Source organism: Lissotriton vulgaris, chromosome 8 (assembly GCF_964263255.1).
Source record: "Lissotriton vulgaris chromosome 8, aLisVul1.2, whole genome shotgun sequence".
Taxonomy (NCBI): Eukaryota; Metazoa; Chordata; class Amphibia; order Caudata; family Salamandridae; genus Lissotriton; species Lissotriton vulgaris.
Window position 1 is genome coordinate 106,888,474 of NC_141696.1, and position 27,660 is coordinate 106,916,133.

A 27,660-nucleotide genomic window follows, 5' to 3' on the forward strand; every position below is an offset into this window, starting at 1 on the left:
AGTGAGTAGTGAGTGCAGAGTAGTGAGTGCAGAGGTGCAGAGTAGTGAGTGCAGAGGTGCAGAGTAGTGAGTGCAGAGGTGCAGAGTCGTGAGTGCAGAGTGTGGCAGAGTAGTGAGTGCAGAGGTGCAGAGTAGTGAGTGCAGAGGTGCAGAGTCGTGAGTGCAGAGGTGCAGAGTAGTGAGTGAGTAGTGAGTGCAGAGGTGCAGAGTAGTGAGTGCAGAGGTGCAGAGTAGTGAGTGCAGAGTAGTGAGTGCAGAGTAGTGAGTGCAGAGTAGTGAGTGCAGAGTAGTGAGTGCAGAGGTGCAGAGGTGCAGAGTAGTGAGTGCAGAGTAGTGAGTAGTGAGTGCAGAGTAGTGAGTAGTGAGTGCAGAGTAGTGAGTAGTGAGTGCAGAGTAGTGAGTAGTGAGTGCAGAGTAGTGAGTAGTGAGTGCAGAGTAGTGAGTGCGCAGAGTAGTGAGTGCGCAGAGTAGTGAGTGCGCAGAGTAGTGAGTGCGCAGAGTAGTGAGTGCGCAGAGTAGTGAGTGCGCAGAGTAGTGAGTGCGCAGAGTAGTGAGTGCGCAGAGTAGCAGAGCAGTGAGTGCGCAGAGTAGCAGAGTAGTGAGTGCGCAGAGTAGTGAGTGCGCAGAGTAGTGAGTGCGCAGAGTAGTGAGTGCGCAGAGTAGTGAGTGCGCAGAGTAGTGAGTGCGCAGAGTAGTGAGTGCGCAGAGTAGTGAGTGCGCAGAGTAGTGAGTGCGCAGAGTAGTGAGTGCGCAGAGTAGTGAGTGCAGAGCAGTGAGTGCGCAGAATGCAGATTTATGTGAGTGCAGAGTATGCAGAATGCAGATTATGTGAGTGCAGAGTATGCAGAATGCAGATTAAGTGAGTGCGCAGAGTAGTGAGTGCGCAGAGTAGTGAGTGCGCAGAGTAGTGAGTGCGCAGAGTAGTGAGTGCGCAGAGTAGTGAGGGTGCAGAATGCAGATTATGTGAGTGCAGAGTAGTGAGGGTGCAGAATGCAGATTATGTGAGTGCAGAATGCAGATTATGTGAGTGCAGAGTAGTGAGGGTGCAGAATGCAGATTATGTGAGTGCAGAGTAGTGAGTGCGCAGGTGCAGAGTGCTGTGTATTGGCAATGTAAATGACAATGCCATTTATTTATGATTTAAAGAAAAAAAAGAAATGTCATGAGCAATGCCAATAGCTCTACCTTTAATGATGCCAAGACCATTGCATTGCAAATGCTGTCTTAGGCAGGTCATCATCGTTTAATAATCTCTCGACAGTGCGGTGTCTGTGTCCTCAACTAATAATGTCGTGGGGTATTTAATAATATTTCTTTTTCAGCTTATTTTACACTATGCGTAGTCTCAATCTGCTGGACGATTATTTGGGATTTCTTTTGATGTCTCCCCTTTGATTGTCATCTGTTGGTCTCTTTGGCACACCCAGGTTTGTGAGATCTGAAGCTCTTCCTGTACTTGGGCATTGAAGAAGACTCCTAAAAGGTGTACCATGGGTGACAGTCTATGATCGTGTATGTTCACTGGTTGACTGAGCTTTGGTGAAGGAGTTACGGGAGAGATTACCAAGATACAGATTTTGGACCACAAGGAACACCGGACACCAAGTGAGCAGTAATGTAGCCTGGGTCTTGGACTTTGCCTACAACTGGCACTTTTTAAGAAGAAACTGCAGACAATCCTTTTTATTGAGGCTTTACCATCCTCCCTTGGAACTAAAAAGCGCTGCCTCTAATAAGGGGTTGGTCCCTTCAAGTGCTCTCTGTCCCTTGCAGAGTCTAAGAACTGTGGACACGCGTGAAAGTCCTGATTTATCACACACAAAGATCGGCTGTTGCCCAGAAAGGGGCGTGGCCATCCCAGGAACTACCCACTTTATTTCATCAGCTCTGCTGTTGAACGTGAATCCTAGAAGCTGTTGACAAGTAAACAACACTACATACTTTAGCGCAAATTGCAAATAGTTGAGGAAATTAACCAGTGCAGCTGTAAAGTCACAGCATTTAAACCCCCCGCAGGCCAGACTCTGGCATTCTATGGATTGTCACGTAAACCAGTTAGGTGGTCGCACTGTGGCTGTTTGCCGTCAGTTGCTGTGGTGATGTTGCACACTGGTCAGAAGAATTATTAGAAAAGAAGTCTTAATAATGTCTACTACTGCTAGCTCACACTCTCTAAGCTGGACATGCTGGTTCCATATTTTTATTTTAAATCTCCAACCGGCCAAGGTGGTGATCCATTGGCTGCTAAGTATTTCTTTTGTGTTTATAAGCGGATCCGTTAACATGCAATGCCTCATGCCTCTTTCTCTCTTTGGCCACAATCTCATCTCATGAATCTCGTTGACATTGTGGGAAGGGCCACAATAAAATGAGAACTGATAATCCCTTTTTAAATTCCTTCTAAAGGATTTCCAAGGACTGTAATGCTGGATATCTTTGCTTGCATGTTTTCTCGAACAATTATAAGAGGACACCGTGATCCGCTGCCAGCCGTCACGGTTTTTGTTTTTAGCATCTTCACGGAGATTACAATTTTCTGTTGCAGGAGAATTTTCTTTTCATACTTGTAGTTTAAAATCAACTTTTTTATTTTACACTAATGCTTCATCATTGAGGACAGCATTTGCTTTTGTTTAGTATTTTGTTACAGCAAAGGTTGCTAATATTAGATTAGAGAATAGCGCTCTACAGTAAAAATGGTAAAAGAAAGTTCTGTTTCCAAGGAGTCACACCCACAAAAAATTAACAGAACACTTTGGTCATTTATTTCCATAATCAGCGTGGGATGTGCTGGTGATATTACCGCTTTGCTGGTTTGTTCATTGGTCTTTTAAGCCTAGCAGCTGCCCAGACATTTAAAAATACTTCCTAGTCCAACTCGTATCTGTAAGTGCCTGCTGTCCTTGGAGTTTACATTCTAACCAGCTCCTACTGAGCAGATAAAAACATAGCGCTAATAGGTTTTAGGTCTCCCGACAGACATCTTTGAGTGATTGTTGCCTATGACCTTTTGTGAACAATACCAGTGCTTAGTGAGCTGCGGGTCAGTCTGTGGCTTACCTCTGGTTGGCTTTCTTGTCCGTCTCATTCGTTTCTTATTCAATGGCTTTCCTTCCTCTTCTTGTGTGTGTTCATCCCCTAGAGCTCAACTTTTTAAAAAAATCATCCTTCCATCTAGGTGAGGTGTATCCTTTCACTGCTTATATTCAGAGAACTAGTATTTCCTTTCCCCCCCAGTATTCACTGTAAGTGCATGTGTTTTCTTGTCCTCTCTCTCGTGCATTGCTTCCCTACTGAAATCCCCCCCACGCTCTCCCTGTTGTCCCAGCTCATCTTGTGCTTCTCCCTTCCCAGGTCTTCTGTTGTTGTGCCGCCACTCTCCCACCACCCTCCTGCCCTTTCCACTGTTACTTACCCCTCCGCATCTTTATTTTTTCCCCTTGTGCAAAAAAACTTTCTTCGAAGGTTGAAGAGCCTTTGAAAAAAAAAATTTGTACAAGGGAAAAATAAATGCGATATTTGTTGCATTTTATAGCGCTAAACTTTGCCAAAGCTTTGTGTTTCACTGTAATACTTCAGACTCACTGTAATTGTGTTCCAGCATCTTGGGGCACAGAGGTGTTTTGGTAGTCAATTTGAAACACCTTAGATGTAATCTCTGCGTTAGTTCTTTGTCATTTGCCAGTAATGCACAGCACACACTACTTCACCTTCGTAGACAGATTTGGCAATGGCCCTGTTACCAGACAGATATATATATATATATTCACTGAAAAAAACCATAGGTTAGAGACCATATATAGTTAGCTGGACATTTTATTGATATAAAACCAATTAAATTCCATATATAGTTAGTTGCACTAACTATATATCGCGCACCCGCAATCCACTGCTGATGATGTCACATATTACATCATTCATGACATGGTCAGTGACATCACTGATGACATCACTGATGACAACTCAAATGACATCACTGATGACATTATCCAATGACTGTATGTTTCTGTAAAGTTAAAATATGTCTTTCATATTGAAGAATGAGTGGATGTATAAGTGTCTGCATGAAGAATTTAGTAGGTGCATGACTGACTGTATGAGAGAGTGATTAAATGTGTCTCACTGAGTGCATGGGTTAGTGACTAAACTGTCTTAATTTGTGCATCATTATGTCTGTTGTTCTGTAAACTGCTGAATGTGTTAATCAGTAGCTATATGAGTAACTATATGGGATATTCATTGGTTGCCCAAGTATTTGTATGGGAGACTGAGTATGTGTATGAGTGGCTGGGAGGTGTATGACTCTGTGCATAGATGTGTGAGCAGTTGAATGACTAGATGTATGGGTTCAAAAGTGCATGTGGAAACAGCTGCATGGGCGGTTGACTGTGTGCATGAGTGTATTGGTGAGTGAATGGATATCTCAGTGCAACATGTCAAAGTAAGTACATATGTAAAACACAGTGCATGTGAGAGTTGACATATATAACCGTGCATAAGAGCCAGTGAATGTGTGAGTGGCTGTATGGATCATTGTGAACTAGTATTAGGGATCGTATAGGAGATTAAATATGTGTTACAATATGTTTGAATTAGTAAGGTGTGTATAACTGTATAGTTGCGGAAATGGAGGTGTGATTGATTCTTTGCATGACTGAGTAGATGTATGAGTAACTCCATGGATGAGTGACAGTCTGTGAGTGTCTGTTTACACTGATTGTATCTAAGGTTATATTAGAGTCTGAAGAGGTTCATCGTATTATCACATGAATGATATTATCAGTGATGTTGTCAGTGATGTCATTTGAGTTGTCATCAGTGATGTCATCAGTGATGTCACTGACCATGTCATGAATGATGTAATATGTGACATCATCAGCAGTGGATTGCGGGTGCGCGATATATAGTTAGTGCAACTAACTATATATGGAATTTCATTGGTTTTATATCAATAAAATGTCCAGCTAACTATATATGGTCTCTAACCTATGGTTTTTTCAGTGAATTTTCAAGGTTTTGTAAATGCAAATTCCTAACTATATATGGTCTATAACCTATGGGTTTTTCAGTGAATTTCATTGGTTTTTTAAAGGCTAATATCTATAGCTGTAAAATATATTCTTTATTACGTGACGTATCACGTAGCCACGTGACACGCCTAATGACGCGTTGCATAACCGTGACATATCGGCTCTGCAGCGCAAACAAAACCCGTAACGTAAGCGCGCCGGAGCACGCTTACAGTTATATATATTTTTTTTAACCTTAATTAGACAAAATCCACATGTGCACATATCTTGTGGCCTTGCAAAGGCACATCAAACAAACAGTCCCTACAATTTTTCCAAGTTTGGTGGAAATCCATTCCTTTAAATTTTATTTTACTGTTTCTCTTGGTTTTCCCCTTGTTACGCTTACCGGAACGCTACCCGGTACGCAAACCGGACGCTCCAAAAACACAAGATGGCGGACTCCCGTTACGCTGCCGGTTAGCTGCCCGGTTCGCGTACCGGGAAGCGCCTTTACCCCGAAAAATCGCAATTTTTTTTTTTCTTTTGCCCCGCGGGGAACTTTAATAGCCCCCTCATCAATCCTAGGGGATCAGGAGGGGTCTACCTTACCCCTTTCCTTCATTTACACCTTTTTTTTTCACCTCTTGTCTCTCAATCCTACCGAGAGACAAGATGGCGGCCGCTCCGGACTGTTTACAATGTTGACAGCCAATCCGCTTCTCCTCAGACTCCCGTTACGCTGCCCGGTTAGCTGCCCGGTTAGCTGCCCGGTTCGCGTACCGGGACGCGCCTCTACGGCGAAAAATCACAAATTTTATTTTTTTTATTTTTTGCCCCGCGAGGCACTTTAATATCCCCCTCATCAATCCTAGGGGGTCAGGAGGGGTCTACCTTGCCCCCTTTCCTTCATTTCCCCCTTCGTCTTTCACCACCTCTTGTCTCTCGATCCTACCGAGAGACAAGATGGCGGCCGCTCAGGACTGTTTAGAATGTTGACAGACACCGGAGAGCCAATCAGCTTCGCTTCGCAAAGTTCCGTTACGCGAAAAGTACGCGAACCGGAGCGCTACCCGGGACGCTGTCACAGATATATCTGTTTTTTAAAACGTTAATTTCTCAAAATCCACTGGAGCACATATATTGAGACCTAGCAAAGGCACATCGGGCTAACAGTCCCTACAATTTTGCCAAGTTTCGTGCAAATCCATTCAGCCGTTCGAGCTAAAAGTGAGGCCAAACGCCCTATGGAAAAATGAATGGGAAAAACGCGTTTTGGGACCCCCCTTTTTTCTCGCCCCCCCCCCCTTGACGAAACCCCCCCAAATTTTCAGGGGCTGCTCAGAAACAAAATGTGCCATTGTCCTGAAAATTTCAGCCGATTCCGTCCACAAACGCCAAAGTTATTAGACATAGAATTTTCAAAAGTCCCATAGAGAAAAAATCCTAACTATATATACCTACTGGCGACCGCCAGTAGGTAATATCCCCATATCAGGTGTTGAAGCACTTTGCTGGGAGTAGCCCGCTACTCTGGAGCCCAAGGTGAGAGGTTACTCCAGTTGTTATTGGCATTGGTCTTGACCTTTCAAGGAATCCATTCCATATGTGTGCTCCAGTTTTTTCAAGATCTGTAAGTATTGGCATTTATTTTCAGTGTGAATTAGGCAGCAATTGTTTGCGTAGTGTGGCCTTTAACTGAAAGTACAATCTGCAGGGGCAAGAGGGTACAGTCTGCAGTGGGAAGAGGTTACAGTCTGCAGTGGGAAGGGGGTACAGTCTGCAGTGGGAAGAGAGTACAGTCTGCAGTGGGGAGAGGGTACGGTCTGCAGTGGGGAGAGGGTACGGTCTGCAGTGGGGAGAGGGTACGGTCTGCAGTGGGGAGAGGGTACGGTCTGCAGTGGGGAGAGGGTACGGTCTGCAGTGGGGAGAGGGTACGGTCTGCAGTGGGGAGAGGGTACGGTCTGCAGTGGGGAGAGGGTACGGTCTGCAGTGGGGAGAGGGTACAGTCTACAGTGGGAAGAGGGTACAGTCTACAGTGGGAAGAGGGTACAGTCTACAGTGGGGAGAAGAGGGTACAGTCTGCAGTGGGGAGAAGAGGGTACAGTCTGCAGTGGGGAGAAGAGGGTACAGTCTGCAGTGGGAAGAGGGTACAGTGCAGTGGGGAGAAGAGGGTACAGTCTGCAGTGGGAAGAAGAGGGTACAGTCTGCAGTGGGAAGAAGAGGGTACAGTCTGCAGTGGGAAGAGGGTACAGTCTGCAGTGGGGAGAGGGTACGGTCTGCAGTGGGGAGAGGGTACAGTCTGCAGTGGGAAGAGGGTATGGTCTGCAGTGGGAAGAGGGTATGGTCTGCAGTGGGAAGAGGGTATGGTCTGCAGTGGGAAGAGGGTACGGTCTGCAGTGGGGAGAGGGTACGGTTAGTGGGGAGAGGGTACGGTTTGCAGTGGGGAGAGGGTACGGTCTGCAGCGGGGAGGGGTCTAAGGTCTGCAGCGGGGAGGGGTCTAAGGTCTGCAGCGGGGAGGGGTCTAAGGTCTGCAGTGGGGAGGGGGCTAAGGTCTGCAGCGGGGAGGGGGCTAAGGTCTGCAGCGGGGAGGGTATTGTCCAGTTCCTTAGGAGAGGCATCATCTGCATTATAGTGTCCAGTTCAACACACCATACCTGCAGCAGTATACAGACTGAAGAGAGGCGAGCAGTGAAGCTTATGTCAGAGGCCACTTTAAGATTAACTGTTTTCTGCTGAAAATCGCATCTGACAAGAAAAAAAACTGTATGCAGCCAAAATGATGGGTGTATATTGTGTACTTGGAATGATTTTGTATGTGAGGAAAAAATGAGCAGAGCCCTATCCGCAAGGTTGAGAAAGGCGCATTGCTGCCTTCGAGCTGTGCAGTCTGCCTCGCTGTAGGGTCCTTGCCAAGATTCCTCAGTTGTTTCCGCTCCTGAAGCACCCAGGGTGTGAGAGAAGTGTGAACCCTTGAGAGTGTGAAGTCAGGAGTGGCGCACTCTGCTGTAGATATGAAAGGGACTGGCAGGAGATACAGAGAGTGAGAAGCATTGCTGTCAGCAGCCACAGGGAAAGCTGCTGAGACACAGGCCAGATGCCCAGCCTTCTACAGACACTCAGAGAGGCTAACGAGTGCTGGAAGCAAACCAGGCTCATTACCACATGGCATCGCTTGGAGCAGCGCCTGCCCAGAGAGCACCAACCCTCTGGGGAAGCGGAGCCGCTCTTTGCAAGCCTTGCCCTGAGTGATGTCTTCAAAGGATCACTCTTCCATGCCAGGATCCGCTTCAGGCTCACGGACACTCGCCGGATGTTTCTCACGCCCTGATGTTGGACATCCAGCCTGTTGCTTGTGTGACAAAAGAGAGCGTGACTCACAGTCCAGTTCATTTCAATAACACTGACTGTTACTTAGCCCTTTATACTAACCTCCTGGAATATCAGGAATCAAGGGGTTTACTCAGTCCTGCCAGTACTGCAGCTCATTCATTTCAGTAAGACTGAGCATGCAGGCCATGGTGGTCCAGAACACAGACCTCTTGGATAATCTGATGCCAGGGTATTACTGCCTTCACACTCTCCTGCACTGTGGCTGGTTCATTGCATCACACTGAGTATACAAGTCATTAGGGGATCCTGAACACAGACCTCTTGGGAGAACGAATGTCAGTGGTGTATTCTGTCAAAACGGTACTGCGGGTCGTTCGTTTCAATAACACTGAGGGTCATTCGTGTGTAGAATACAGACCTCTTGGATAAACGGATCATCCACCAAGCTGCATTTGAGGCAAAGAACTTAGTAACTTTCCACCAAGCTGCATGGTCCGAGCGGTCAACCTCTGATTAAGGAAGGGTTGTCATTCAGATCTGAACCTCTTCACAAACTCATATCGAAATGTACCTGCTCTAGCCTGTTCCCGCTCCCCAACATATGTCATGGTGTTTTTATGGAGTTCTTTTCTCTGGTTTTCCTTAACCTTTGCAGTCAATTTACATTCAGCTTGTGTGGGTTCAAGCCCAGAAAACATATCAACTCCTGTCATCTATCATGGCCTACATGTTCGTCTGAGACTGCAACAAAGTAAGCTTCTTTTGGTATCATAGAGTGGTGGGTCCCACCCCAGGCACTAGAGAACTCTTCATGGTCAGCGCTCCAAGTCCTGGGCGAGCTGTCTTAGGTAGATGGTTTGTAAGGAAGGCAGAAAGTTTCTGCTCTTAAAGAAACACGTGAGGCAAAGTTTACACCAGGCAACAGCTTTCTGGAGTAAGAAAACATTGCAAGAAAAATGCTGAAGGGTCTCCGAGATCTGAATACTGTGCTGGACTATTTCTTGTCGACCTGTTTAAATCATGAACATGTCCCTTGGGTCTGATGGCCTTGTTTGCAAACAGACTCTTGATCTCCAGATTCTTTCATAGCTCCTTATACTCAAACGTCTGGCCTGGATAAATGTCAACATGAACTCTTTTTTTCCTATCGAGCCCGCCCAGGGCATCCTACTATGCGCAGTTTTCATCGCATCGGTTTTTGATCTGCTCCATACGTAGTCTGTGCAAAGCTCATCTCTGCAAGAACCATGGACATCACAGTCTCTTAAATACCTCGCCTCGATACAGATTTCTGGATTCATTGCTGCAGTTGTAGACCTGCCCCTCGGCTGCGACTCATTCTAGGCTCAGGTTCTCTTCATCTCCTAAATGAGAGCGTGTTTTTCAGTCAGGGTAGCTGAGTTTATCAACTGAATAAAGTGCATGTTACTAGTCACAGAAAGGGAAGTGGTTTTATGTCTTCTGACTAATATATAGATACTGCCGGAAGCTTAAGTGATCTCATCTGGGAAACTGCCTTTACAACGCGGGCTGAGTCATGCATGCCGTCTCCCTGCAAGGGTAACAACACTTGCCTGAACCATGCATCTGCCTGAACCACGCATCTGCATGGTTAAGGCAGATAGCAGTCTAGTGTCCGGGTGGGCAGGGAGAGAAACAGGAAGCACCAGATGCAGACAGGTAAATGGGGCTGGGTTTGGGGCGGGTCGTTTTTAGGGGTGGGGTTGGTTTAAGGGCTCAGGGCGGCGGGGGTCAGGGTAGATTTTTTTAAAGGGGGCATGGTTTTAGGCCTATGGGCGGGGGAGTTGGGTTAGTGTTAAGGGTGGGGCTAAGTTTTAGGGTTCAGGGTGGGGGGAGGGCTAGGGTTGGGTAGTTTTACCTAAGGGTTAGGTTTTAGGCCTCGGGCGGGAGAGGGTAAGAGGTAGTTTTAAGAGCAGGGCTGGGTCTATTTTAAGGCTTAGGGGGAGGGGGGGGCTGAGGTGGGGGTATAGGATTTTAGGGCTTGGGGGAGGGGAGGTTGGGGTAGTGGTAGTTATACACGCATATCCCTTTAGCAAACGTGGCTTTACAACCAAATTCGTTGTAAAGGCATGCTTGGTAAAGGCATGCGTGGTCACAACTTAATTGTTTTTGGGACCGCATTTTGAGGTACGCATGGTTCAGCCATGCATTCTTCTGTCAATCCACTCTTTCCTCCTGGCAGATGGCTTTGCTCGTTTGGCTTGAAGAATACAGACTCTCACATGTATTTACATTAGTCTTGTAGCAAATTTCCTTGGCTCTCAAAGAAGTGGGTACAGTTTTATGCCCAGGATTCAAAAGTTTAGCCTTTCCCCACAGACCTTCCATGGTCATGATTTATGTATCTGAATCAGCTGATGCAAACAAAACAGGTGATGGACAGAATGTGGATCAATGTCACACATTCACCCCAGTCCAAAGATCTGGGCCCAAATCCATCGTTTTTTTGCACTCCACACCACCCTGGGTTAGACAATGGCGATATGCAAATCAGCTCTGACCCTGTGCCCCATGGGAACAGTCCAGTCCGAACTACAAAAGCCATGTCCTTCCCAGAACGGAATCAAGCATCCGAGGACCGGACCGGTTTCGAGGTAACACCTCATCAGCCCGGCTAGCTTGACTCCAGTGGTGTGGAGTGCCTGACAATGATCCACATTCGGTCCATCACCTGTTTTGTTTGCAATTGCCGCCATAAGTGTGCTGGGGATGCCCAGACGTGGGTCCCAGGCACTCCACACCACTGGAGTCAAGCTAGCCGGGCTTATGAGAGGTGTTACCTCGAAACCGGTCCTCGGATGCTTGATTCCGTTCTGGGAAGGACATGGCTTTTGTAGTTCGGACTGGACTGTTCCCATGGGGCACAGGGTCAGAGCTGATTTGCATATCGCCATTGTCTAACCCAGGTTGGTGTGGAGTGCAAAAAAACGATGGATTATGGCCCAGATCTTTTGACTGGGTTGAATGTGTGACAATGATCCACATTCAGTCCATCACCTGTTTTGTCTGAATCAGCTGATGCCCTTTCATTGACTCCTAAGCAGCTGGGGCTTCATAGGAGCAGAACCTCTCTTCTTGGTCCTTTTCCCATTAGGAGATTTTGAGGTAGGGCACTCTTTGAATGCTGGTAAACCCTTGCTTAGACATTTTCAGTGGCTCCTATTATGTGAAACCATAGACCCGGTGTTCTCCTCTGCAGCACTGGTACACGCTTTCCGAGAGATTGTCTGATTAGTGTCTAATCTCGCAGCAAGTGCCTCGGAGTCCATACTATCACCTAATTCCAGTCAGGACCCGTATAATGTACCAGGACAATGCATTTGTATGGGTCATATTTGCACAGCCTGTACCCTTGCAAAAGGCAGCACTGTGCAGGGTTCACGTTGGACTATGGTTCTGTGTTTGGTGCAGCAGCTACACCTCACTTAAAACAACAGGCAACACATCAGTTGTTTTGGGTTGTGAGGTGGTGGCCTTCCAGAAGTTGCTTTCTCCTCTAGAAAGTCTGCTGTCGGCTATGGACAACCCCTTTTATAAGATCTAAGTGGGACATGGAAAATGTCCCCTGCATTGCCTGGTTTATTTCGCTTGGAGGCGCTGTTGATTCTAGATGGCTCTGACATGAATTGACCCACGGGAGATGCGGTGTGCAAATGGCTGAAGCAGATCTGTTTAGTACTGTGGTCTGAAGACTGATTATCAACGTACTCTGGCTCCAGAGAGAGTATTCGCATAACTGGTTCACATATTGATTGAGGCCCCTTGTTGTCTGTTGATAGATCTATCAAATGTTCTTTGGAAATGACCGAAACTTCAGAAATCTTTCACTTTATCTCACTAGATGTGACTTCTCACAGAATAGTTTGTGTAACCTCTAGCTAGTTTTTAAGGCATGAAATGACCATACAAGGCTTTTGTGTTCAGAGATACTATTTACAATTATTCCAATAGTGCACAGTAAATGACATAAAATTGTATTTATAGAAGCATTAATATCAAAATATTATTGTTAAACTAAGGTTCCTAAGCTTTTCTAAAATACACAGAAGAGTTTTGTGCACTTGGGGTGACTGGAAGCGTTGCTGTTGGCTTCTAGGAGCGGCTGTTGATGTGAGTGAACCTGGCTGCAACCATCAGCCTCTCCCAGCAAGGAGCAGTTTCAGGAGAGAGGCAAAAAGAAAGAGGGAGCTCAGGTTGCGAAGCAGTTCCTAATATCTCATACTTGGGCTCCAAACTATAGTTCTTATGTCAACTATACGTGTACGTACAATGATAGAAACATGCTTAAATCGTGACGTATTTCTAATCACTTATAAATCTAAATTTTTACCATTGGGGCGGCCTACCAATGTATTACTTTGCTTACTTAAAGAATTTAAAAACACTGTTGTCACCTTCCAGGACACAATGTAGAAAGTGTGCAGCAAACCCCCTTCCATGGTTTGCTCACACAGCAATTTCTCCACCTGCTGATTGGCTGTGTTCTCTTCAGCTGGAATATGATTTGCGGCCTTACATTTGGGGTGTCCTTCATGCGTATCCTCTGTATAAGTGGGCAGATTCTTGCACCATTCTCCTGTGCATGGTTTTTAGCACAGTGGGGTATACTGGGCTGTTGGATGGTTCAATGCTTGTTTCTGCATTGACAAGCAGTGTTGATTTATGTAAATGAGAATATAAAATGTAGTAGGATGCCAGAGCCAAACAAGGTCTGGGATTCCCTTAGGACAGTTGATGTTGGACCTGAATGCTGCTTGTTGTGGGGACTCGCTTTGAAGCTTATCTCAGAAGTCCATCTTCTTTACACACAGGTTTGGCAGTTCTGCAGCAAAAGTGCATCTTTTATGGGTATCCTGAACCTTTCTATACCTTTAGCCAAGTGTTGTGGGCTTTTTCCATAATGGGAATATCTCCACATGTTGTCCTCAGCCACTGGGATATACCTTATTTGCTGCACTCCTGTCCAAGTCTGTGATGGCCCCACTGTTGTTGCCACTGTACTGACCACAGGTGAGTGTAAACCAGCTAATTTTTGTCCTTTGACCTCTTTGCAGGTACGCATGGCGCTAAAGAATGCGGAGAAGGAGCTAGAGTCCCACAGTAACTGGTCGCCCCCCGAGTCTTTGCAGAAGTGGCTGCAGCTGACCCATGAGGTGGAGGTTCAGTACTACAACGTGAAGAAGCAGAACGCAGAGAAGCAACTGCTCATCGCCAAAGAGGGGGTAAGAACTCGCCCTACGATGCGAGGGGTCCTTTGTGAACATGGGTCAGTGGTCATTCCTCATCTTTTACATGCCCTGGTGTTGTATAGTTGAGCATTGCTGGGCCTTGGTGTTCTGCAAAGAAACTACTACAGCAAAACCACTGCATGAAGGACATTTGATAAATGAAAATAGGAAGAAATATGTTTGGTGGCTTAATACTACCATCTGAGTTGTATTCTATTTTCCTAAGCTTTTCACTGATTTTCTCTGAGAAAACATTGACCCCAAAGGCTGTTTACACCCAGGACTGCAGTACTGCATATGTTTGAGTGATGTATCCTCTTTACATGCTAGCATTTAAACCTCCCCCAGCCAGTAATGACCGTGCCCAGTTTGTTTATTTTACAATATCCAATGGCCCTCATACAGCCAGGACTCTCCTCATTTGCTTTCTCTTCTCAGTACTCCCTGTGAAAGGGGATTTGTGAGTTGATTTTGCAAACTCAGAATGAGCAGATTCAGTATTTCCCATGTTGTGGAACTAATACGATATTTGTGGGGATCTTTGCAGTTAAAATGTACTATGATTGGGATAGATGACAGCCCACTTGGTCTTGTTAATGGAGGAGGAAAACACGACATGTTCCCAAGGGAGAAATTCAAATACATTTGTGCCTGAGAGAGAGTAAGTGGCTCTTCCGTAAATATTGTTCCCACTGCTTATTTTGTAATAGAATGAGTGGCGATGTACAAAGCTTTGCTCAGAAGCCTGTAGCCGGTGGTCTTAAACATCAGCGTGCTGATTACCAAGGTTTAGCAGTCTTCAACCCACCTCGTACCTTTTTGATCCATTTCTGGACACTCCCTGCCCCTTAGCTCACTCTTGCAGGCTCCAGCTTTCTCCTTTCGAGACGAGATTTCTGTTTTTTTCTTCTTCCTTCTTTCTCCTTTTTCTGTTTTACATCTCCTGCTCTGGGGAAATGTCGAATGAGGAAAAATAAGTGCTTGTCCCCAGAAATGAGGGCCATTGGTCCCCACCGGCTCAAATGAAGCGCTAATTCTTCATACAAAACGCTTGCAAGGAGAGAAAGGTTTGTTGTGCGCATTGAAGAAGGTCCTGCCCAACTGCTGATCCAGCTCCAAACAGTACAGAGGTCCTCCTGGTGATTGGTCAGCACTAGTCTGTAATCCCCTTGGAACGCCTTTTGAGGCGGGCAAAATAATACCCTTTTTTTATTTTTGCATACAGGATTCCTAATCATTTGGATGTTTTTGTGAGAGAAGTAATGTGTGAATTGCTGTGACAGGGTGAACAAAGGTGTTAACCCTTTTCTATAATCCTAAGGTTCACCCAGCCACTTTTCAAACCTTTCCACAAATGTTATAAAAAAAATATATATATTTTTTAATTCACATTTGGCATTTTCAAATAAGGTTAAGAGCTGATAATGCACTCTATTCAGTCTGAACATAGCAGGCTGTTTACCGCACCCTCGTGCGGTGCAGCTGTATTACCAATAGAGCAGCTTTGACATAGTCATCATGAAAAATGTTCTCTAGGATATGTGAACAGGGGCACCTAGATGTAGGCAAAGCATACGCTTGACTGATCCACAAAAAGGCAAAACTGTTTGTAACTACAATAGGCGTAACAGCCCGCATCCACCATAAGTATTGGGAGGAGCGATGCAACAACTAAGCATAGATAAGTGTAGTTGCGAGGCCGCAGGTTTGAACTGGGTTTCCCCTATGGGTTGCAGTCGGTGGCAGAGGCTGCTGTTCAACAGGGAAGCAGCAAGTATTGTGGGCTAAAGGGGCTGTTCGTCGGCATGTAGACCATGGCACAACTCCGCCAGAAGAGTATCCCAGCTATCGGAGATGAGGTATTTACATAAGCCTTGCGTGTCTCCTCTGTGTATGGCCCTGCTTTCAGTCTTCAACCTTTTACACTCATGTCCTTTACTGTTCCTTTCCTGGGTGGTGGCCTTCTTAGTTACCATAATATTATGAAGGCGCATTAGTGAGCAGCACTCACTCACCATGTGAGAGCTATTCGTTCAGGTCTCGAAGGATAAGGTTGTTCTCCGTACCAATCCCAGTGTCCTCACCATATTCTATAGATCTCCTGATCTTTACACAACCAGGTTCAGTAGCAGACACACACTAGATGTAAAAAGAGCTCTTATATACTATATGAACAGGGCCAGGCATTTTCATTGGTCTGAAGAACTTTGTAGACTTCCCCAAACTGTACACAGGCCATCCCCTTCCTAAGGCAGGTATAGCAAGTTGAATAGACAGGTATATTCACACTTGCTACCAGAAAACGAAGAGTATAATACCTGTACCCCCCAGAGTACATTCTACCCGCAGGAAAGGAGCCACCTTGGCTTTCTTAGGGAACATTCCACTAGCCAACATCTGTAACGAGGTCACTTGGTTAACGCCTCACACTTTTCCAAGCACTAATTTGTGGACAATTTAGCCCTCCTGAAGGCTATAGGTGACCAGATGGTTCTTAGGGCTTTGTTCCTAGACGTCATCTGCTCACTAGTCACCGCTTTTTAAAACATATTTTTTTTATTATCCATTGCTTTATTAGGTGTTCCTCCAAATCAGCAGACAACATACAATATACAATTATCAACAACAATCACTTCTGCCTCAGCCGAGGTGGAGCACAGTTTTGTATTAATGCAAATCCGAAATTAGACCACCATTCTTAACAGTGGAGGAGTCTCCCATTCACTTTGATCGTTATTCCTATTCATTAGTCTGAACATTATGAAAACTCAACTGCAACTTAACTCCCCCTTCCCTAACTTCCCCCCTGAACCCCTTCTTGTCCCATCCCTCCCCATCCCCACCGGGTCTAGGTACCTCGAGGTGCATGTGTTGTATCGCCTATACTGGGTCCCCATGCGCCTGTCCCCTAGAACCTGGGGCCATCCCCCCCCCGCAGAAGGCTGCGGCTCTAGACTTGCTTGTGTGGATTGTGCAGTGTGTGCTGCTATCTCCTGAATTGTTACTCCCCACGCCAGCAGCACTTCCGGTAGTTTATCTCTCCTGGTGTTACGCATATGCACTTCTTCTGCTAGCGCCCATTCCTTTAAATCAGTTCTCCACTTTGCCACTGGTGGTCCCTGCGGGGTTAGCCAATGGATCGCGATACGCCTTTTGGCGATCACGTGGCCCAGAACCAGGAACCGTCTGCTCGTCTTGCGCTTAGGATCCCGCGGAATCAGGCCTAAGAGGCAAGCGCGCAGGTCCAGGTCAAGCACCCATCCCGTTATCCTGGTCAGGTCCTCTAGGACCATCCGCCAATATGTCTGGATTGTTGGACACGACCATACCATGTGCGGGAAATCCGCCGGAGCACTACGACACCTGGGGCAATGTGGGTCCCTGGAGTTATCAATGGCCTGAAGCTGTTTGGGTGAGAGATAGGTCATGTGTATTATATTATATTGAATTTGTTTAAAGCGGTTGCATACTGACACCTTCCTGACTCCTTCGTGTATCTTTTCCCAATCTCGAGGCATAGTCTCTTGTGGACACACCCGGTCACCGCTTATTGAGGAAACTGCTTTACAGTCTATACAGAGCACGTCTACCTACAGACACACATGCTATGCACAGAAAATGTACCTTTCCCTGCAAGCATCTCTTCATAGCTTATAGTGCTATGTAGAGTCAGTTCTATGCGTCTAACCTCCTCCTTGGAGGCGTATAAGAGTTGCGGATCTCTTTTTAAAAAAACTCTTTTAAAAAAACATTTTTATATACAGTCCATACTGCACAAGACCTATGATGCATCACACTCCATATACAGCCTCACCCGTTGTGCAAAAAACAATCTAACATGGAGTTGGTGCTCATGTGCATTGTGGACTAAGTGAGGAATCAAAGCACAACTCTTGACTCGAAAGCTTTTTCTAAGAAGTTGCAAGCATCCAACACTAGATGGCAGGAGCATGTGAATCTGTTGCCATGCAGGCCAAAAAACATATGCTTGCACTGCAAGAGAATGCTTCCTTTTCATCAGATTTGCCATTTAATGTTTTTCACACAGCTAAGAAGGTTCTTGGAATCCATCCAGATGCTTCATTTTCATGCGTGTCTGATAGTTATCCTTCAATTTTGTCCCTAATTATACAACTCCAGTTAAACCAATCTTGTGCACTGAATGCACACAGAGATACAAGCTTGTGCTTGGAGTGTTCACAAAAGCACACCAACTATTTGTGACAGGTTTCATTACATTGTTGTAGGAGAAAAGGTTTACAAAAAAGCATCTTTTGGAAAGTAGTCTTTTTGGTAAATTTCCCTAGGAGCAAGCCAGTGACCTCGTACAGGAGATAGCAGACCTGGTTCTACACCAGAAGAATCCTACACTGCGTCGTTGATGGGCGCTTTCCCTTAAGAATCCATTTACAAATCGGATGTTTGGAGTTTGGCTCCCACTTCATGCACTCATTAATGGATGAAGATCGATTCATGGGCAGATAGACACCTCTCTCTTCAAAAATGTGATGACCCACTGTTAGGACCTCCCCTCCACTAACACCTGTTAAACATACTTTAGGAGACTGTTAGACCTGACACCCTTGGTGTGGTTTTCCCCTATCTTTTTGCCTCTGCCTCCTGTATTTTTGATGCTGTGCTGGATTTCGTTTTTGCTGGTTTAGATGCTTTGGACACTCTGCCACTGCTGATCAGTGCCAGAGTGTAGGTGCTCATATGGAAATTATCATATTGATTGGATGTGCCTGATTGTCTATTTGTATCACTACAAAGTCCCTAGTAAAGTGCACTGGGTGTGCCAGGGCTGGTTATGACAGATGCTACTAGTGGGCCTGCAGCGCTGATTGTGCCACCCACATGAGTAGCCCTAAAATGGTGTCTCAGGCCTGCCACCGCAGTGCCTGTGTGCAGTCAGTGAACTGCCATGTCCTCCTGGTCAGTGTCCCCACTGGCTAGGCCTAACCCTTCCCTTTTAGTGCACATTGGTCACCCCTATGGAAGGCTCGAGGTACCCCCTTGGGCAGGGTGCAGTGTATATGAAAGGTAGAGCATGTACTAGTGCAGGTAACATGCTCTGGTAGTGAACAGCAGCCATTTTGTGTGATCACTGCTGCAAGGTTATCTTGCTCCATAGACTAACATGGGGGAGGCTGGTCCCAATGGCTACCCGCCTATCTTCCCATAGGAACAAGATAGGACATAAGTGATTGATATCCCTGAACTCAGAATTTAATAACACATCTTTTAGGAAAGGTTGTTTTAAAATTCTGTGTTTGAGAACAGTACTTCTAGAAAGTGGCTGTTCTCTTGTCTGACCTTTCTGTGTGCCTGGACCTGCTTGTGGATTGACTGTCTTGTTTGAGGACGACAGGGGCTGGAGAGCCCCCAGGAGGTTGTCTGAAGTCCGCCTTAGGCTGAATGGACTGCATCTGCAACTAGAGTGGTGGGAGGGGATAGCGCCTGGGATTGAATAGGGCTGTGCCTGCCTGCCACAATGCTGGCTCCACCTCCTGCTGGGCGGCTAATGACTCTGCCCCTCACTCTGAAAAGAAGGAAGAAGCCAGGAAAACAAAGCACCCCAGCTAAACAAACAGAACTGGTTTAGACCGGGCTCAGGGCTCACTTGTACAAAGACTTCAAAGACTTTTAGGGGTATAAGAGAAGGACCCCTGACAACAGATTTTTAGATTCTACAATCAAGAGGAACCTCTGCCAGAAGAAGAACTCCTGTGGAAACTAAGGAAGACTGCCCTTGCTGTGTGCTCTGGGGCTGACCTCTTTTGCTGTTCAACTGAAGGAGAGAAGAAGGGGACTTTGCTGTGTGCTGTGACCCCTGCCTGCTTGACCATAAGACTTTGCTGTGTGCTGTGTCTACAAGAATCTCCAAGGGCCTGAGAAGAGCTGGCCTCCTGTCCTGGAACCCAGGGTCAAATGGTTCCCCAGAAACTACAAAACGCTGTGAAGATCGTGCTGTGTTTGCCCTCAGTGCGTGTTTCTAACTGCTGTCCGTGTGTGGAGATAGCCGTGCTCATCGGTACATATCTGCAGGGGACGGAAGGATCGTGGCGCCTCCTTGCGTGAGAAATCGCCCCGAAGATCGTGTGGCCTAGTGAGTGATCTGTCGACCACTTGCACCCCAAATCGGCCCTTGCCGCTAAATCATCACCGCCGCCGCCCGGGCTCAAGATCATCTAAGGAACACCGTCCCCGGTACGGAGCTGTGGCCGAAGAAACGAAGGGGCCGTGCTCTGATTGGCTGGCCGAGAGAAGCTTCCAGAGGCACCGCACTATCATTGGCGGGCTGCGGGAGGCTCGTCCAGTCAGACCACGAGGTGATTGGGCAGCAGTAGGAAGCTGCGACTTCACGAGGGGCTCGTCCCGGAAGCCGCACTGCAATTGGCTGAAGGAGCCGCGATGTCACGAGGGGCTAGTCTTGGAGCCGTGCCCGGATTGGCCATCGCCGAGAAACAACGCCGGAAGACGCCGGGAGCTGCGTGAAGCCCTCGCCGCCAGCCGGACCCGCTCCCAAGTAAACAGCCTCCCCGCGCTCATTGGATTGTCGAGAGCTAGCGGGACCGGCAGAGACCGAGTGAAGGTCTTTCCTACGCGGGGGGACCGCCCTTGTGCACACGGTGAGGCGCTCTGATAAGATCGCGCTAGACACTGCATTTAAGTCCTTGTTCCTAAGTATAGCTATCTTGCCTGCAATTTTCTGTGAAAGACTGAGACTGGGATACGTTCCCTAGATAACTTCCTAACTAAGTGCAAATATAAATAAGAGTCAAGTGATTTGTGTAACTGCATTACCTTTGGTGAACTGCCTAAAACTAGATAAAGTTATATTTTTGATATACTTACCTGTGTGGTGTCAGTTTGCGGTGTATTTTTAAGTTATTGTGGGTGTTAAGTGCAACTACCTTACACATTGCCTTGGGGGTAAGCCTGTCGGCTCATGCCAAGCTACCTAGGGGGTGAGCAGGGGTTATCTACAGTGTGTATCCCTTTACCCTGACTAGAAGTAGGGGTCCCTATTTGGTCAAAGGTACTTACCTCTGCCAACTAGAGACCCCGAGTTCTAACAGAGACCGTATGCAGAGCCATTGTCAGGCAGCTTTAGAGTGTCTTGAAATTTGCTGTAAAAATCCAGCTATGGTCAAACTAGTGAAGACTTTGCTCTTCCAGGATAGTTCCCTCTAACTGCGTCACACTGTCAGCGCCCGGATGTCTGTTGGTAACTATGCGCTATGTGAGTTTTCATAGAGTAGACTAGAGTATAGGTGAAAGAGTAGAGTTTACAGGTGAAGTATTGGGGATCCCGACTGCCCAGCAGTCCTCCAGCTTTCTGAGGCACTAGACCTTCCACTACAGAAAAACACGGCACACCTCCAGAACAGCAGCGTATTGTCGCATTAACTGCTGTAAAAACATTGGCCAATCAGACAAGACGTGCAAAGCAGCGCAGTTTTAACAATCCTTGCCCCGTACACATGTGGAACTCAGTTCATACTTCTGCAAGTAAGATTGTGTTGAGTCTGATTGCTGAGCCAATGTCCTACAGTGTGATTCATTCCTAAGAAACAATATTCAGTTCCCTTCGTTTCTCTGCAACTGTGTGCCCAAGGTTGTTTCTCTTGTTGGCTCACTTACATTTGTTTATCTGTGGTGCCCCCGTATCATGTATTATTAATGTTGGGGTGGGTTGCCAAGTTGATGAACATTGGAGGTGGGATGGTGGTCTGCGTCTGTTAGATCTTGGTGTCTGCCTGACACAAGCTCAGTACCTGTACATTAAAGGGCTGTGTACCAGAGGCGGGCATGGGGTCTTGTACAGATCATAGCAATGCTGCCCATAAAGGTTATTGATCTCTTCAGAGAAGCATAACTTCTTATGGTGCATTTTATGAGCAATGCTGTATAAAATCTTGGTGTTCATTCAAGGGAACATCACTTGGTTTATTCTCCTTTGCCTCCCCCTCTCTTTTCTCGATAGTTTGGGGTGGTCTTCTCGTGCGCGAATACTTGTCTTTCAGTTAAATCATTGTTTTCTCTTCTCATGTTAAAGGCTGAAAAGATCAAGAAGAAGAGAAACACCCTGTTTGGGACATTCCACGTGGCCCACAGTTCCTCTCTGGATGACGTTGATCACAAGATCCTAGCGGCGAAGTGAGTATCTGTTGGGTTTAAGTTGTTCTTGCTGCTTCTCCCTTCATTTATACCCTATGACCACACATTTGTTTTTCAGACCTCCAGATACAGCCTGGTCTAGGAAGAAAGCGATGGCTGTTGAGGTCATCCATGGGATGTAGCCTAAAAAGTCAATCTGTTCAGTAAAACATTAAGTGGGGCTCAGTGGGAGTGAAAATGTGCAATGGAGGGAAGTCACTGGGAAGTGCCTCTGGAGGAGTAGAAATGCAAAAAGAAAAATTGATGGATGAGTGTTGAACATTCACCCCCAGTACAGCGATCTGAGCCTAAATCCATTATTTTTTTGCACACCATGCCATTCCAGTTTAAACTCAGCCATATGCAAATCAGTCTTGACCCTGCTCCGCATGGGAACAGTCCGGCCCGAACTGCCAGGCCAGGTCCTCCCTGGACCCAAACAAGCATCCTGGCACCGGTTTTGGAATATCACCCCTCATCAGCCAGGCTAGCTTGACTCCAGTGGCATGGTGGGCATGGGACCCACGTCCGGGCATAACCTTCCCACTTAGGGCGGCAAATGCAAAATCAACTAATGATGGACGGAATGTTTGAGAATACTTAACATTCACCCCAGTACAGAGATCTGGGTCTAAATCCATTGTTTCTTTTGCAGACCATGCCATTTTAATCTAGACCCAGCCATATGCAAATCAGTCTTGACCCTGCTTCCTTTGGGAACAGTCCAGCCCGAATTGCAATGCCAGGTCCTCCCTGGACCGGAAACAAGCATCCTGGGCCCGGTTTCGGGGTATCACCTCAACAGCCAGACTAGCTTGACTGGGGGTGAATTTTGCTTTGTTCAGCATTCCGACCATCATTTGTTCCTTTTGTTTTTGGAGGTGTAGAAAGACAGAGGAGAATAAGGCTCTGTGTTATTCTGAATATGGAACTTTCATTCAACGAAGGAAGTTAAGGTTATTGAAAACAAGGTGGACCATTGTGTAGTAGAGGTCAACTGCACCTATATGACTGTATTTATTCTTTCGCTTTCTCTTACTTTTATTATTCCCCAAGGCCTAATATGTTTGATGTACTTCCAGCTGCACATTCGACTTGTTGCGCTGCAATGCAAAAATTCTTGTTTTCAGCATGATTCATCTCCATTAACCTTGTTCAATCTTAGCAAACTGTTATGGGCCTGCTTTCAGTAGATGACTGCCTCAAATGGCAGTCTAGAAGGTATGTGGCAGGGGTTAACAATTAAGAGTGCGCTTCCTTTACTCCTGGGTGACTGCTGCATAAAGCAGAGCAGTAGCAATAAAGGATAGTTTTTTTTTTTGTATGTTGTCTTTTTGTACTGTCAGGTGTAGCATTGCTTTTTCAACCCTTTTGGTGAGCTGGCTTTTACATCCTATTCTGCTTATGGAGCAACACCTTATGTCCTCCATAAGCCCAGCGGCAGCTCCTCCGTTGTGGCGAAGGAGCATTGCCCCTCCTGCCAGCAGCTGCAAAAATAAAAAGATAATAAACGTTTTATTATTTTATTTTTCTTCTCTGAGCCGAGTCTTGGGGACGGGCAATACTCACCCAGCACCACAGTAAGCACAGAGGGGAAGTGCTCGGCACTGCTGTCAGTGCACATTGGTTTGGCTGGCTGTCTCAGGATGGCCAAACTGACCTGCACGCTGACATCTCTCCAACCCGAGCTCCATTGCCTGGTGGAGAGAACAGCAGGCGCCGGTTTCCAGTCCTCGATGGAGTGGAAAATCAGCCCGCTCAGGCCAATCCCAGCACTTCTTTCACCAGCATGAGAGAAGCACTGGGGTTGGCCGTAGGGGAGTCTGGGAGCCTCAGCCTGAGCACAGCAGCCAGCAGAAGAGTGGCAGCTAGGTATGTTTTTTGTTTTTGTTTCCCCTGCACTGCCTCACCACTTTCACCCAATACCAGACACTACTACATAAACCGCGTTACTAATCCATCAAATCCGCACCCTTCTTGATTCGGCAGAACCTCCGTTGCTAGATGCCTGTGCAGTCTGACACCAGCTTCACTATGAGTGGCCTTGAGTATTGCACTAGAATCTGTTGTCATTACATTGAGGTGGCACAGGGAGGAACCTCCATAAGGACAGATATGCAGCGATTAGTGCTTGGGTAACCCACAGCGGCAAGATGCTGGATCAAGAGGGGCCGGGCTGTGCCTCCTATATTAGATTGGAGGATCCCAGAGGGGTGAGACTCATCGCGCCACCTGCCCTGTAACTCCCACCCCGACCCCCCCACCCATCCTCTCAGGCAGCAGCTTGTATACCTGAGCCCACCCTGATGTTGTCTTGGCGGCAGTTAAGGAGGCTAGAATTGCCCTTGAGAACAAAATAAACTCTGTTGATGTTGAAGTTAATCTGATTAGAATGGAATTAACAAAAAATGCCATAATGGAAGGGCACAGTGGAGGACAGCCTTCGTTGCCGATGGCACAAAGAACTACATGTCACCCATGAAGTTCTGCTGGACACGGCACATCCTTGTCAGTCAGTTAATTGCAATTGCATTTATATAGCGCTTACTGCACCCAACAAGGCGTACTGCCAGGGCTAGTGACCGGAACTCCTCAGCACAAAAAAACCAAAATTGATCTTCCCAGGGATGCCAGAGAGAGCGCGTCTGCAAAACCAATAGATTTCAAAGCTCTATAATTAGTTTGCACATGTAGAGGGTACTCTGATTGATGCGGGCTCTATCAACTGCTGGTAATGTAAGTAACTGGCCCGTTTACCAGCTTGCCAAGTGACTCTAAGCGATCTTACGCAGGGACTTCTGTGAAGTTGGTCACTCCCTTTCTTCACTCCCCTGCCTAGTGATATTGCAAACACATACATGTGCAGCCGGTCTTCATGCTTCTACACAGCGCCTCTTAATATGTTCCCCATTCCAGCATCCTACCTTGGCTGGCATTCACCCATGGAGCATTGAGTGCATGGTTTGGGGTACCTGCTGTCTGTTGGGGCCTCTCACTTGACACAGTCTGGCTGCTGCTGGTGATGCCACCTTACCTTCTTTAAGTGCCTGAACCCCACCTTTTTACACCCCATGCCACCCTCTGACTTGCTTCTTCTGTGCAGTTAGTGCGAGGGTCTGGAGTTCATTTTCGGGGTGTTTTTATTACCCCTCGTTGTAATGTCTCGAACTAGCAACGAAATGACATTTATGCATGGATTAAATGTCGCCTTGGAGAATTCCGGGGAATATGTGGTCTGCTCTGTTTTTTCCTGTGTGCTGTTTTCATTGGCAGAGGTACAATAGTTATTATACTGAAAATTGCTGAAAAGACTTGGTGACGGCATTCTAGTATTTAACCTCGAAGAACCTTATTAAATCTGTCCAAGCTCCCTAGTTGAAGTAAATCCCAACATCCCGATGAGTAGCGGGCGGCGGGTGTTTTCTAGTAGGTGATTCAGTCTGAGTTGTACTTATGTAAGGATGTACAAATGTTTGCTATGCTGTTCAAGGTGCAGAGGAAGGGGCAGTTAAACACTGTGTGTGATTAGTTTGACCCCCTTGCATTTAAAAAACATTTAAAAAAAATATTCCCTAGATGGATCCCAGAATGACACCGGGTTGGGCAGTGCTTTAAGTGGGATGAAAAAACTGTGGGGTCTCTCAAAGGGGCGTGGCCAGTGTAATTAGGGGCGTGGCTTTAAATCACTTGGGTTAAAAATCTGTGTTTAGCATAGTGTGCAGCCCCACTTGTATTTTGCTGTTTCTGTCATTACATCCATTCCAGATATGTGATACAACAGTAACATCATACCTACAAAAAGTCAGGACTATTGGGTTTGTCAACGGTTATTAGTTGCATAAGATAAATAAGCTGCAACTGTGGCTTGTTGCATATAATATTGAAAAAGCTTCCAATTAAAGCCCTGGTGACCCTACCACAATGTTGTTGCTCTTGCGTTTCGGAAAGGGAAGGGAAATCCAGAGAGAAAATGGCTCATTTCCCTTCCCACACAACCCTCACCTGGCATGACGTCCACTAGTGAGAAGTGAGTAGTGTGGGCAGCGCACATCGATGTGCTTGATGACTCGAAACGGGTCTCAATCGGGCTGTTTTGCGCCATGGCACCTTTTTTCCGGACTGCAGTGACAGCAAACTGCTGTCACTGCAGTCCGAAAAAAAAGGACCGCCTGTGCCAGGGCTCAAAACAGATCCCGATAGAGACCCGTTTCGAGGCCCCTTAAAAAAAACTGCCGGTGCTCAGACCCCTTGAGACTCGGCACACTTAAAGCCCTGGGGTTGGGGAGTATTTGTTGAGATTTTGGGGCTCACATTCTGTCACCTGTTAACTGAGTGTCTGTCTGTTTCATGTTTGTTTTGCTCGCAGGCAGGCCCTGGGCGAGGTGACGGCCGCCCTGCGGGAGCGCCTGCACCGCTGGCACCAGATCGAGATGCTCTGCGGCTTCCAGGTGGTGAACAATCCGGGCCTGCACGTGCTCGTGACGGCGCTGAACATCGACCCCAGCATGATGGGGGCCGCGCGCCACAATCCCGCGCACTTCATGATGACGGATGACGTGGACGACATGGACGAGGAGATCATGGCGCCCATCCCCATGCAGTGTACGTAGACTTCCGGCAGCGCCGTCTTCTATTTCCACTACACACGTATTGTTGTTTCCTTTAAATACAAGGACACTATTACTGTTAGTAAATTTCAGTATGCGCGTCAGATAGAACAGAGAATGTAACTATCCGTGCATGCTTTGTTTGATCTGTATGCACCATTTCCCCCATAGATTAAAGTGTCAGTGTAGAGTATAAAAAACACTCAACAACACAGAGTCCATTCAGTATAAAAGATTCAGGAATCTGCCAAAGAGCTGTGTGAGCGCCCGCTAACGTGACGTGTGCAGTTTTATAGCTCCCATGGTGCAGAAGGAAATTGATGTTTGTGAAACTTTAGATGAGGGGTACCCGAGTATGCATATTCTGCTGCTCAGATGAAAAAAGGTGCAAAAAACTGCTTCAAAAAATTTCTTGGATGAAGAAGAAATACTTTATTTACCCACCAAAGTGCTGCCCTGTTGATGTTTCCACTAAATTCTGATCACCACACGCCACAAATTCATATTTTGACGAAACTCTTCAGCCATTTTGTGTGAACTGTTATTAAGAAATATTGACCTAATATTGGGATGAAATTAAGTTTTGCAGCATTTTTGCCTTTTGAACTAAGTATTGACCTGGGTCTTATGTTTTCTTTTTCTCTTATTCCGCCAATCATCTTAATTTTCTTCAAGTTCTCTCATTATTCCAGTATTGGAACTTTCATAGATTCCCATAGCTTGTATCATTCCCGGTCGTCGGAATGGGAGTCTCAGTAATTAAAAAAATAAAATAGCAGTAGGTACAAAAAGAGAAAGAAAAGGCCTAGACCTAATCTCATTTTGTAGCATATACACCTCGTTTTGTCAAAGAGACCAAAGTAATGCAACAACCAATCAGATTAGCCTCACCCCATAGAACCTTCTTGAGAGAGCCTCAGATTTTCTACCGCACGTTGTGCAAAGGGAGTCTCCTTTGAGCTCTGCTCACTTCAACTCTGTTCTACTGTTTTTTCCGCAGTTTGTTCTTCAGGATTGTTTGATATTTCTTCTTGGAATGTCTGACAGAGAAAAAAGAGCCCTTTTTAATGCTTGTTCCACCTGTGGCAAGAAAAAGTTGTATGTGGAGGACAGGCATCAAGACTGCATCTACTGCCTGTATCCGGACCACAAGGCAGCGGACTGCAAAATTTGCCGCACCTTTTCAACAAAGACTCTCCGGGACCGTGAGGGGCGTCTTCTCACACGGCTCCACAAGCTGAAGTCGAGAAAGGAAACACTGTCAAGTAACAGCAAAGGATCGTTATCTGCCACTTCGT

At 46.5% G+C, this 27,660-nt stretch overlaps 1 protein-coding gene across 5 annotated transcripts in view; it reads left to right on the forward strand.

The window, feature by feature from the left end:
- STIM1 (stromal interaction molecule 1) overlaps positions 1-27,660 on the forward strand; it is a 274,811-nt gene that overhangs the window by 188,242 nt on the left and 58,909 nt on the right. For all 5 annotated transcript variants that reach the window (XM_086933766.1, XM_086933768.1, XM_086933769.1 and 2 more), the window contains 3 exons: positions 13,419-13,586; positions 21,655-21,755; positions 26,122-26,357. In XM_086933766.1, coding sequence (XP_086789892.1) covers positions 13,419-13,586; positions 21,655-21,755; positions 26,122-26,357 — 505 coding nt within the window. The remainder of the gene's footprint in view (positions 1-13,418; positions 13,587-21,654; positions 21,756-26,121; positions 26,358-27,660) is intronic.